Here is a 13,363-nt window from a genome sequence, read left to right on the forward strand (position 1 = left end):
ACTTCAGTTAAGTGTTCACCTTCCTCCCTCCGCATGTACCTACCTTACCTTCACTCCTCCACCGTTCACTTCTGCCACCTGAAGCAAAGAGAAATGCCCAGCACTTCTGAGTAGAGGGGTGCAAAGACAAGAAGCCCTGTGTAAGCTCCGAGCTGATTTGGTTGGGGACTACACAAGAGACATGGCTGGTGGCTGGCGATTGGACACTCAGGCAACCATCATGGACTCAAAGATGAAATTCAAGAATATGAATTAATTATAATAATTTGTTGTACCTAAAGCTGGCCATACACTTTATGTTCTCCCTGTGGGCTGAACAAGAAAAATCACCAGCTAAAGAGTGTGGATGGAGGAATCTTGCATGCCAGCTATTGTATTCTGGCAGCTGGTGCCCCTGGAGTCAACAATTTTTTACCTGGCTCCTTTAACAAAGATCGATGCTTATCAAGCCAGGTAGTGCCAGTAGAGCCACCCATAGCTTGGATTTTGGCAGGAAACATCCTAAAATTTGATCTGTGTGTGGCCAGCTTAAGGAAGGCTCCACAATATGAACCAGACTGATGATGTTCTTTTATGGTCCTGTCAGCAAGGGCGGGTCAGTGACCAAGGTGTGTTGCTTAACTGGAGTGAGGAAAAGTGAGGTCAACTTGTCCATGCTTTATGGCAGGAGTAGCAATATAACAAGACTAGGTTAGCAGAATCACAATCATTTTGGTTATTAAGAAAGCTCACATGTACAGTATGTTCTACACGTGTGTTAAAGTAGATCTGAATCCACTTACTAAAATGTCATATAAGCTCTAACATGACAATGTACTTTCAGAAATATTTAATATTTTTTAAATCTGCAACTTCAATTACAAGACTAACTGGTCACCCTGCAATGAAGGTTCTTTATCAGGCACAAATCTGCTCCTGCATTGGGACTCACATGAACCCTGGTGGAGATTACAAGAGGCTGTGCTATTGCAGATTGCTCAGGCATGGTCCACCATTGTAACTCTCAGGAGGTTGGCCCTGAGCAATGATATGCTGCCAATGCTAAAGGAAATGTCTGTAGACAGGAAATGGCTGAAAGAAGCTGGTGAAGACCTGCAGCACTGATAAACCAAAAAAAGGATGAAATGAGGTGGACGAGATATTTCATGGAAAATAATGTAACAAGCGTTTGTGATATGCAGTGTATTAGCATACTACTTGTCATCCAGTTAGGGTTTACTACTTTACTATGGTTTATATTCTTTAAGCTATTGGCCTGGAGTGCAGTCTTAGTACAGCTTTTGTATCTATTTCCATGTTCCCTAGAGCCGTGACATCTCACCGCCTCCAGAAATCCTTATTTTTATCTTTCAGGTCCTTCTCATCCTCAGCGGTAACCTCAGCTTCCTAAACTGGCTTACCATCGTGCCATGTCTCGCCTGTTTTGATGATGCCAGCTTCAGCTTCCTTTTTAGCTCCAAAGATGGGTCAGTCAAACACCAAGTGGCCAAGATCCAAAGACAAGATGCCAACGGAGGCGGATTACCGAAAAGTTATGGTAAGCCCATGGGTGGATTAAACTGCAAGCTTAGATGTATTCTTTGTTTTTGTAAAAGAAGAATAATTCCACTCATTTATGAAAAGTCCGTGTTAAGTGGAATTTGGTGTGTTTGGTCAAGAATTGCTCATTTCCCTTACCTTGACAACTGCTGTTGAAAGATCAGCTTATGGAGGCCTTGTACTAAGTCATCTTCAGCTCCCATTTTGGGTTACATAAAATGCTGCAGTCCAAAAACTGAACCCTGTAATTTCTAGGGATGCACCAATACCGTTTTTTCGGTATCAAGTACGAGTACTGATACCGGTGCTTTCGCTCACATGGAGCCGTCCTCCTGGGCAATCAGGAAGCCAGGCGGTGGGTAAAGACATGCCACCTGGCTTCCTAATTGCCCGGGAAGCCGGGTTCCATGTTGTTTGGCCGGCATGATTGTGATTGGCCGGGAAACAGGCATCCCAGCCAATCAGCATCAAGCTGGCTTCTCGGCTAATCAGGAAGCGGGGCGGCAAGTAATGACCCGGCTGTTTGGCCTGTTTGATGCTGATTGGCCGGGAAGCCAGGTTCCAGGCCAATCAGCATGGAGCCAGCTCGATGTGGATTGGCAGGGAATGTCTGTAAGATAGACATTAGATCCATAAATTGTCTGTCTGGTTATCTTGTAATATCACTGAAGAGTGAGTCCTCCAAGGTGGTTGATTGCTTTACAGACTGTGACATCACTGAAGAGTCAGTCCTCCAAAATGGTTGATTGAAGTTCAGACTGAGACATCACTAAAGAGTGGGTCCTCAAGATTGGATGATTTTTCTTCAATCGGTGACATCTGGACAGTTGGATGATAGGTTTAGCGTAGTACGAGACTTCTGGTAGTTACAAATGTGCATTTTATAGAGAAACAATAAGAGAGGCAGCCGTGGGGGACAGACAAATTTGGTTCCAAATGAGGGACAGACGGGAGCTATGCCATTGAGACATAAGGCATTTAAGATAACTATGCATCTCCCCTGTGACATTAATGATCACTGTCCTCTCTTCAGCCCCTGACACCACTGAGACATAAAGCTCTCAGAGTGGCAGCTTTCTCTTTAGCAGACTACACAACTGTGATATTAGATCCATGAAGTGGAGTCTACAACATCACTGGAGACTGCTGCCAACAAACTGGTAGCCTTCTCCTCCGCCTTTGACATCGTTGTGACATGAAGCTAACACAATGGCTACTTCACTTAAGCAAATTACTTAGGTATTAGATCCATGAAATGGAGTATACAACTTCACCAAAGACTGCTGCCTACAAATTGGTAGCCTTTTCTTCAGCTTGTGACCTCACTGAGACATGAAGCTGACTTGGTGGCTTCTTCCTTTAGAAAATTACACTAGTCCACAAAATGCCTGACTCTCTGTTCTTTGACATCTCCGAAGACTGCTGCCTAGAAATTGGTACAAATTGGCCTTCTCTTCAGCCAGTGACATCAATGCTATAAAAAGGACTCTGCAATGGTTTACTGTTGTACACACGTATGTTACGAGGCCTGCGAGATGGATGCCTCCACGTCATCCTGTGACATTACTAAGACTTGAGGCTCTTAGAATTGTTAGTCAGTTAGCAGATCATGGGCTCTGTTCATAAAAACAATGAAGGATTCTATAGTTTGGTCATTCGCACCTTCTCAGCCATTTGGTTGGACACTTTTGTTCCAAATCACTGTTCTCGCTTTTTAAAAACCTCTGCAGCCTGTTATATTCATCAACCTCTTCATTTAGTCCAGACTTCACACGCCATTCTCCCCGTTTCATAAATATGCCACTTATTAGTAGGTTACTAAGATTACACTTTTCATACCATGTAGCCATGGCTTTGGCTGGTCTTGGATCAACCAATCAGATATTAGCTTTGAGAGGTTGCTGAACCAGTTATGTGACCTATGATTGGTGTGAGCTGTTGTGCAAGGTGTGGCTGAACCAATCATATGGCCTACAATTGGTGTTCGCTGTTGTCTCCAATAATCACACTAGCACCATAGACACTAAAGTCACACTATACCACATCCCAAATTTCACATCTAGAAAATGCATTGACTGCAAAGCAGCCCTCGTGCAACGATTTTATAAGGTGTAATAAGTAACATATATAACAATATATACAAAAAATATGTACATTTTATTTCATACGATTTAAAAATACATCATAAAACCAACATTTAATGTACCCCAATATGTATAACTTAGCTCAATTACACCAAAGCCAAATCAAACTTCTAAATATATAGAAGATCCACAGTTTCGTCATAGATTATCTGATCCTATGAATGTGGATGTCCAATGAAGGAGTGCTATGCCACAACGATAAATAGTGACGCGTTTCGCAGAGTAGAATCTGCTGGATCAGACTTTATTATGCTTGATAATTTGTATGTGTTTCCAGGGGCACAGTATTGTCTATCTACACCTTCCGTCCACAGCCAGGCATCAAGTACCGGTAACCCCCGGGGACAATATGGGATCCCAAGAGGCCTAGAGATAATCTTGGAACTGGTATCCAAATTGCCAAATGGTAACGAGTAATATAGTCACTGGTCAGGACAAAAGGTGGTGTTAGCGGTTGTACAAGGCTTTACATAAGCAGGGAATTTACATGTGAAATAAATGATTGTATACACATGAACAGCTTTGTAAATATGTCAAATAAATAGTTCATAGGACAGCATTTCCTTGTTTATTTTCTGTTTCTAATGAGGCCTTGTAAAAAGTAATTTGGCTCACAATGTGTATACAGAATAACAGCAATAATGTTTCCTCTATACAGTCTTTACAGCTCTGGAGCCTTTTGTCTGGTAAAGAACAGAGATGTGGCTGTGGGGGTCTTATGATTAAAGGGCAAATCTATCCAAAAGGTGAAATTTTACTTTTGGCCAATGCCATTGAGTTGCTTTACATGCTGTTTGCTACAACCCTGAGTTCTCTTGTAGAGGTGTCCATGAATCTGACTTTTCAGCAGCTGGTCTTACTGCTATCCCTGCATTTCCATTGGTGTTTTTCTATAGAGAATGTGGCAGGGGTGAGAGTCACATTACACAGAGGCACTTGACTTCTATGATTGACTTTACTCTAAGCACTCCTCAATTTATATCAGTTTCCTTGCATCCCATGTCTTCAATGGAGGTGCTCATTTAGAATGTAAAAGCATGCAAATGCGCTAAAGCTTTAGTGATACCCAGAATACCTTACTGAACCTGGCTAGCAAAATGTGAGCTAGCCTAGAGAAGAATTGGGGGAAGAAAACTGTTAATTGATTGTCTGTGCTGGAAGGTCAGCCCTCCAAGAGCCATTCAACTGGCGCTGTTCCGTAACATTGAAGATTCTTTGCTACAAATGCAAGGATCTTCCTCAGTTCAAATGTGTGGAGAACATACTTGAACATTCATATCTCCACAAGTAACTCATGGCTAAATGTTGGGGTATGTTCTTGAAATTCATTTGAACTGAGGAAGAAGTTGTTGAAAGAGGCAGTTTGCCCACCACAGCAGTACATCTGGAATCAACAACTACAAGGTTAGGGCATACTGTCATCCTTCTTTGCTAGCAGTTTGGTTCTAGGTGGGCAAACCCTAAATACACAGGACAAATGCATACACCTTGCAGGATTAGCAACATCATTATTTACTCTTCATCTTGTACAATGGTCTGTATTGTAAACTTGGTGTAAAGTTGTTAACTTCAAGGTCATTGCAAAAGACAAGAGGGATCTCTGTTCCCCTGGAGGAGATAACACTGTAGATTTCTGCTCCAGGGGGTTTCCGATTGCCATAGAGCATCAGGAGGGATTTTTTTTTCTTGGTAAATTGGATCACGGTTTTGAAGGAATACTTTGCCTTCCTATGGTCAGCTACGGGTTCAGGGTTTTGCAGGTTTTAATTTTATTGATTTTTGTCTCTTCTTTGAACTCAATGGACATGTGTCTTTTTCAACCTCTGTAACAATGAGGACCTGGCCAAATTACTCTGATTTAACAACGAGGACATGGAAAGATTGCTCTGGAAGGCAGACTGGCAATCTAAAACCTTTAATTGTACATGGGATTATGTCACCACAATATGATGTGTGGGAAGCTTTGTGTCACTCTTGGAAGCCATGCCGCCTAGGCTACTACAGTCTATGTTGGCTATATGGAATTCTGACAGTGGCAGCTTTGCTCAATCAGAGCAGCCATTCGGTTTGGCATTTTAATTTTGAGAAGTTTTGGTTAAATTCTGCGGGATGCCTCCGGTTACACCCAGCTAACCAAGACATTTTCACTTAGGTTCCTACATCCGCCAGATCCTACATGTGTCTCTGGGTGTCCTTATCGCCTACCTCAGTATCCCAGTTGTCGTGAATCTGATGAACTCCAGACAAGTTATGAACACGTCTTTCAACCCTCTACGGATCGTCAACACATATGGAGCCTTCGGCAGGTACTGTACAGCTTGAATTTCAAAGAGACAACCCAATGTTGAAGCAAAACTCTAGGCAACCCCTATACTACAAGATCGTGCACATTACTGAAAGAATAGAAAAAAAAGACCATGGCAACACTTAAAGTTTTTGCCATCTGTGTCTTGTTGTTGAGGAGAGCACTTGCATGCATTTTTATATATGCAACTGTGAACCATTGGCGATAGGTTCACCTAGAACCTGCAGTGTGCTAATGTTGGGAAGGGGTTTTTCTTTGTAAGCCAAACGTTTTTGTTTTTTTCCATTTGCCATAAAGTGTGGCATAGGTCTGAAGTCAAATCATCACTTCGAGACTGGGGGTGACAGTTGTCATTAAAACCCAGCCAGATCTTTGTGTACTATTTTGGATGGTATTGGCAAGGGTTTGAACTAGGGATGTCCCGATGCCACTTTTTCAGGCCCAAGTACAAGTACGGGACATCCCTAGTTTGAACCTCTGTCCATTGTTTATTGCTGTCTGTATCCCATTGGAGAAGTACAAGAGAATGTGCGTAGCTTTAAAAAATCACTAAAAACACTTGTGTTATATATTTGCTTAAATTGTGTATTTAGTTGATCCTCTGGAGCTACCCTTTAGCTATACTTTTTGTCTGATATAAAATATATTATAATATTGTAAACGTCATTCTCCTTTACTCTAGATACACTTAATTCTGTTTTTCCTCTAAGTTTTGGTTGTACTTGTTTGTGTTAAAAATGGAACGGTGCGTTCTGTGCTGATGTAGAAGGTGGCTGGCATTACCAGTGGAATTCTGGGTATCCCAGGCCAAGAAAGGTGACATTCTCCGGCCCTAATAGCAAAGCAGAGAAAACACTTTTACAGAGCTAACGCTGGAAAATATTTTTGTATTGTCGCTTCAGGCTCTTTCCCTAATTTCAGATACCCCGAGGAAGTCCAGCTGTTTCAGGCTTTAGGAATTAAGCGGAGAAGTTTAAGAGACCCAGTCGCCCTTTTTTCCTCCCTTCTCCACTACATTGGAGGGCACAGGGAAAAACTTTTAACCCAGATGTGGCCAAAGTTGTGTGTTGCCATTTTATGTTGTTTGTTTCCTCCATACTTCATGCACTGCACAAAAGTACATTTTGAAGCGAGAGGAGTATAAAGTAAAATCACATATTATATTGCGGGGTAATGACTCACCCCACCTATTTGAGAAAACCCTCTTTATGTTTGTTATGTGTTCCCGTTCACACAGCTTACCGAAAAATAATTTGTAGAAAAATATTTCTTACCTTTTAGGTGTTTTGTTGCAACAGGCAACATGGCTGATCCCAGGTTTTTTTGAGCACCTTCACAGTGATCTGTCCTTATAGAAAGACTAAGGGATGAAATTATTATTAACTTCATTAACATTTGAATGCAGAAGCCAGGGTTCTCTAATCCTTTAACCTCTCACAGCCCCTCCTTACATTACAAAGAAGGAGAAGGAAGTGGAAATTTTAACCCCTAAGAAGCCAAGAAACCCTAACCTAATTAAATGCAATTTAAACTGCAAGAAACATGCTTATGCTATGTGAAGGGGAACATGTAACAAATATAAAAATAGGTGTTATCCCAATTTGGCTGTGAAAGTGGAAATACACTTTAAGCTGGCCACATAAGATGCATTCATTGTTTGGGTATTCAGGCAGCGGTGTGTGCTGTGGCTGCTGAGACTGAATACAGTAGCTGGTTATGGAGATTCCTCCATCCAATCTGTTTAGTGTGGATGGAAGAATCTTTTGATTTTCTCTCATTGAGCCCACGGGCTGAACATGAGAAATCTAGCCATGTATGGCTAGTAATAGTCCTGAGTTCAGGGATGTAAATCCCTTAGTAAATGTATGGGTTTGTTACATGTATACAGCATCCATGCAGACACGGATGGCCGAAGATGCTTCTGGTCACCTAATGGTAAAAGTGTCCCTCCAAGGATGCTAACACCAGGGGTTAAAGGTCTTCACCAGAGCTACTGTTGGGGTAGTTGAACCTCCAAACCACATACTCTCTGGTGGCAACCAGCAGGTTAGTTGAACCAAGGCCAAGTAGAAGGTGTAAGGCAAGATTGTAGTCAAGGTCAGGTCAAATCTCTGTTACAAGAGAGCTAAACAACCAGAGCAAAGTAGCCAAATGGAGGCAGAAGTAAGGTTGAGAATGAGGTAGAGGTCAGTGCTGGCAATGATCAATGGAGGTCAGTTAGGATAATATGTAAAGAGAATCCATGGGGCAGACAGACTCTTGGCTACTGTACCCAGGAAGTAACAGGACATTTAAAGGCAACACAGCCAATAGAACTTTTCTGTCCTACTGTGCATGTGCTGCTGAACATTGTGTTGTGTCCAGGGGCTTGCTGAAAGTGCCCATAGGAGCCACAAAAAGGTTCTATACGGCTGACAGGTTTGTTTTTAACAGCCTTGTTCTAGTAGAGATCCTGGTCTGTTGGTCACCCAGAGCTGAACACAGATTTCTGTTTTTCTGAGGTCTTATGAGTCTTTAGAGACAGGCATCCAGAGGTGTCCCATCTTACTCCAAACTGATGTATCTTAATTTGTAGCTTGAATGGGTGCTGAAATGGCCAACGGATAGCGCCGTAAGACTAAAGAAGATAATGAGGTCACCAGCACACCACGGTCTACTTCATTGATCCGTCTTTTATTGGCGTTTAGAGAAACATGGTGTCACAAGCAAATGGAATGTTTCGGAAACACATACAGTCCTTTCATCAGGCAAAACGATGGTCAAATTGTTTTGCCTGATGAAGGGATCGCATGTGGTTCTGAAACGTTGCATTTGCTTGTTACACCATGTTTCTCTAAATGTCAATAAAAGACGGATCAATGAAGTAGACCTTGGTGTGCTGGTGACCTCATTATCTTCTTTAGAGACAGGTCTTCTGAGGACCTTCAAATATGGCAGCTTCATATCACAGTTTACACATGGGCAGTGGGACTTTTTTAAGGACTTACAATGGCATTAACAACTCTGGTATTAAAGTGTAGTACAACCCAGCTCCAGCCACAAGATGTTTAATTTTTGGGTACAGTGGAGAAGTATTAAAGCATGTCAGGTCTTTATTTTTATTGCTTTATTTTATTCCCCACTGGGGATATTTCACTTCCTGTTCCTGTGACCAAACTGGAAATGAAATCTCCCAATGACAACACAGAAAGTATTACCTATCTGACAGAGGTCCTAAGCCTTCCCCACACTATTCAGTCCAAAAAAAGGGATTGAGCTAGGATTCGACTTTTTAAAAGGAATGTTTTTTAGCAGACCATGTGAAGAATACAAAGTCCTCTGTAAGCAAACAAATTGATTTGCTTTGACAGATTTAGTGTGTTCGCATTCTCGTAGCTGTACAAAGCTCTCCATATTTGGTGTTGTATTTACATTTGCAGTGAAATGCGGTTTATTGTTCTTTGTTATAAACCATTGCAGGGTTAAAAAGTGTTACCAGAGTGGTATTCCTGGACGGTATGCCAGCTATGTACCTCATCCAAGATGAGAACCTTTCTCTGTCACCATGCTGGCGCCATTGTCCCAACTAGCCACTAGCCTTCTTATGAATCCAAATCCCTCGTTTTATTTTTCGCTCTTTAGGTCTGCTCGGTATAAACAGTTATTGTAGCTTCATAAAAAAGCTGGCCTATTAAATTCATTATTGCCCTTTCATAGATCTCCACCACCATCTCAAACTTCACTTCCTCAACACCAGGGTGAAGGTAAGGACTGCTGACCTCTGTGTGAGAGCAGCAGTCTATCTTCAGTGATCCCACCCGCTTCCTGCACCATCACAACTACTGATTTCCAATTAACATTTATGTTCCTGCATAATGGAGCTGAGTAGTTGTGACGTTGCAGAGAGCATGGTGGATTGCTGCAGATAGACCACTGCTCTTACAAATGGCGCTCATCTTTAGCCTGCTGCCAAGGAATGGCAGTTTGAGGTTGGCGATGGAGCAGTATTAACAAAGAAAATAGACTTTATGCATCCTGACTTTGACTGGACTATACAAGTTGAAGGTACAATTAGATTTGAAGGTGTCAAACATGTCACTACTACCACATACCAGGCCCCTTGATGTACCTAGGTTTTGGTTCAATCTCATGTACCAAGGTACCAAGCACTGCAGGGTGCTCTGGCATAGTTGCATAGTATTTGAGGTTGAATAAAGACATAAGTCCATCAAGTCCAACCTATTGCGTGTATGCATTTATGAGCAGGTGTGTGCGTGTGTATGAGTCCATGTGTGACTTTGCTCTTAGCAGTACCTGTACCCCTGTATAATATGGTCTCCAAGGAAATCATCTAAGTGTTTCTTGAATGATTCCACACTCTTAGCTGAAATCACTGCCTGTGGCAGCGAGTTCCAGACCTTAACCGCTCTAACTGAGAAAAACCCCTTGCGCCCCGTGTGCTGACATTTTTTCTCCACCAATTTTAGGTGGTGGCCTCTAGTCTTTGTTATCGGGTTAACCGTAAAGAGTTTGTCAATAATGTTGCCTTTACCATTGAACATTTTGTACAAGAAAATCATGTCCCCCCTTCATCTCCTTACTAAGAGAACATATTTAATTTTAACAACCTTGTTTCATAGTTCAGGTCCTCCAACCCCTTGATGAGTTTGGTTGCTCTCCGCTGGACTTTTTCCAGCTCAAGGACATCTTTTCTGAGTACTGGTGACCAAAACTGGACCGTGTAGTTCAGATGAGGCTGAACTAGTGCTCTGTGGCAAATGCAAATATCAATTAGCCTGCTTGTTAAGAACCTGTTGCCTCCTGTCCCACCACCCATGCTGAACTTTTAGCCAATGACACCGCTATTGTTGAACACATACAATGAACATTATCTTTTGAGGCTTCTACATTTATTTGTCTAAATACATCTGAGAGGTACAAGTGGATAGCACTCTTGCCTTGCAATTCTGGACTTCTTCCAGGTATTTGGGTTTACTTGCACATTCTAAAGATATGCTAATGGGTTAACTAGCTTCCACCCATACTGCCTGTAATATGCATCCATGATTGAATGGTGGGCACATTAGACTACTTTTTTCTTCGGGATGGGGGATGAGTGTAATGTAAATGGCACAGTGTTCTCTATAAAGCACTATAACCTGTGCTGCTAATATAAATCAGGGGATGATTTTTATGTACTGGCCCTTTAATTTACAATTCCCATTACAATATTTACATACACCTCAATGTATTTTGAGGAGTTTGGCCACTGGAAACCCAGGCGCCCAGTTATTTTGTGCAGCAATGGAAAATTCAGACGTATTCCTATATTTTCCTTTTTCCGTCTCTATTTTCTCTCTCGTGATTCTGGATTTCATGTTCCTGGCTACCGCTAAAGGTAAACACATGTTACGGGATTTTCTTTTTTTTTTTTATTGCTTGGGACAGTGCCGGCCAAATATGTATGCGACCCAAGAGGGACACATCTCTTCCAAACAGAGCTCAAAGCCAACAGTAACAGCTTCTGGCAAAATCTATCACCATAAAATAATCTCTACCTTCAACGAAGAGAGTGTTTAAATATCTCCCTCTGATTGCCTGGAACTGCCACCTCCCATTCGGGGCAATGTACCACCCAGAAAATGTGTGTGTGTGTGTACACGCATACACACACACACATAAGGGAGCCATTTTGGCTGTTAAAAGATTTGTATTTCTGTCTATCCAGTCTTGAGATTTACACAGTTCTGCCACATCCCCTAGCCAGCCTAGTGGGCACAGCTTTTCTCTATTACATTAATCAACTCATCTACATCACATCCCTTTGAGGGCCCAGCCATACCATAAAGAGTGAGTTCCAGAGCGTTCGGCCTCTGGAATGCAACCCGGTCAGCTCACTTTGTTTTGGGAAGGGAGGGGGCGTGGCAGTGCACTGAAGTCAATGGCACCGCCGCCCCCAGTGTGATCGTCGGCACCCGAGCGCAGGGCTCATTAGTGCCTGCCCTCTGGTCCAGTGCGATCTGCAAAAAGTAGTGCATGCAGCATTTTTTGCAGATCGCACTGGACCAGAACGCAAGCACTAATGCGCCGCGCGTTCGGGTGCCTGCGATCGCACTGCGGGGGGTGTGGCTGCGGTGCCATTGACTTCAATGCACCACCACGCCCCCTCCCGCCCCAAAACACAGTGAGCTGGCCGCGTTGCATTCTAGTGCGTTCCAGAGGCTGAACGCTCTGGAATGCATTCTTGATGGTGTGACTGGGTCCTGACAGTGAAAGAGCAGCAGAAGACTGATGATGTCATGTCTCTGTTCTCAGCATTCCGGACGCCTGACTGGATCCCAGTGCTCCCCTTCCCCCCATTTTGCAGGAGAAACTTTCCCTGCAAAATGCAGATTCCCTTGCAAAGTGAACTGCCTGTTTTCCTTTAGTAAATCAACCCCATTGACATACGTACTTAAATTTCAGCTTGGTCTATTGAGCTCTGTAAACAGCAGACAGACATATGTAAAACATGAGTAAAGGAGCCTGAAGTTCCACCCGCTAGCTGCCTATAATAAAGCATAATATTTACATTCATAGCATCCATGTGTAATATTCCATATCAACCTGACAAAGGAATGTTAAAAAGAAAGTTTGTAGTCCTGGCCGTAATCTAGAAAGTTAATGAGTATTATAGCGCTATATATTCTCTTAAAAAAGCAGAGCTCTTGCACTCGGAATTTGTGACGTTGTTTCATACACCCCTAAGTTATTATTGCTGGCCTCCCACCAGTAGGTCTTGTAGCTAGACCAGAACAGGTTAACCGTAGCAGGTCAGGCTTGACTGCTAAGTGCCGGCTCCCCACTGCCATCGGGCTCGCCACCTCCAGCCTTTCCTCTCCGGTCCCCGCTTCTCATTTCAGCCAGGAGAAAAGGACCAGCAAGACGCCAGCCCAGCGCGCACTTGTAATTCCAGCTTGTGCAAAGCTATAAAAAGAAAACCTACCTTGGTTTCATAATGAATCTGGGAGTATGTGGAAGCTGACATATCTGAAATCACACAGTAGGAACAAACTTTTATTACTAATTTGGTGTCCCTGATTTACAAAGTGTTTGTTACCGCTGGGCTGGCAGCCACGGTCATAACTCAGTCGACATATAAATATATATATGTATATGAAACCTGCAGCCTGCCGTCCCCCACAATCTATTAAAGCCTAGGTAACAATCCACGGGTCTGGGGAAATGGTGTTCCATTGCTTAATCTAGCGCTAGACAGACCCTGGAGGCCATGCAAAGCTTAACCCTTTACCAGATCACTTCACCAGCCAGTGAGGCCAAACGTTAGTGTTCAACTCTTAGGGCTCATTCAGACGGGCGTGCAAGTCCGTACATCGCGCACAGCCATAAAGTGACC

The 13,363-nt window shown here is 42.9% G+C and overlaps 1 protein-coding gene across 2 annotated transcripts in view; it reads left to right on the forward strand.

Moving 5' to 3' along the window:
• Nucleotides 1-13,363, forward strand: part of LMF1 (lipase maturation factor 1) — a 244,419-nt gene that overhangs the window by 204,994 nt on the left and 26,062 nt on the right. For both annotated transcript variants that reach the window (XM_018567617.1, XM_018567618.1), the window contains exons 7-8: nucleotides 1,354-1,537; nucleotides 5,836-5,989. In XM_018567617.1, coding sequence (XP_018423119.1) covers nucleotides 1,354-1,537; nucleotides 5,836-5,989 — 338 coding nt within the window. The remainder of the gene's footprint in view (nucleotides 1-1,353; nucleotides 1,538-5,835; nucleotides 5,990-13,363) is intronic.

Source organism: Nanorana parkeri, unplaced genomic scaffold (genome assembly GCF_000935625.1).
Source record: "Nanorana parkeri isolate BGI_ZX_2015 unplaced genomic scaffold, ASM93562v1 scaffold1075, whole genome shotgun sequence".
Lineage (NCBI taxonomy): Eukaryota > Metazoa > Chordata > Amphibia > Anura > Dicroglossidae > Nanorana > Nanorana parkeri.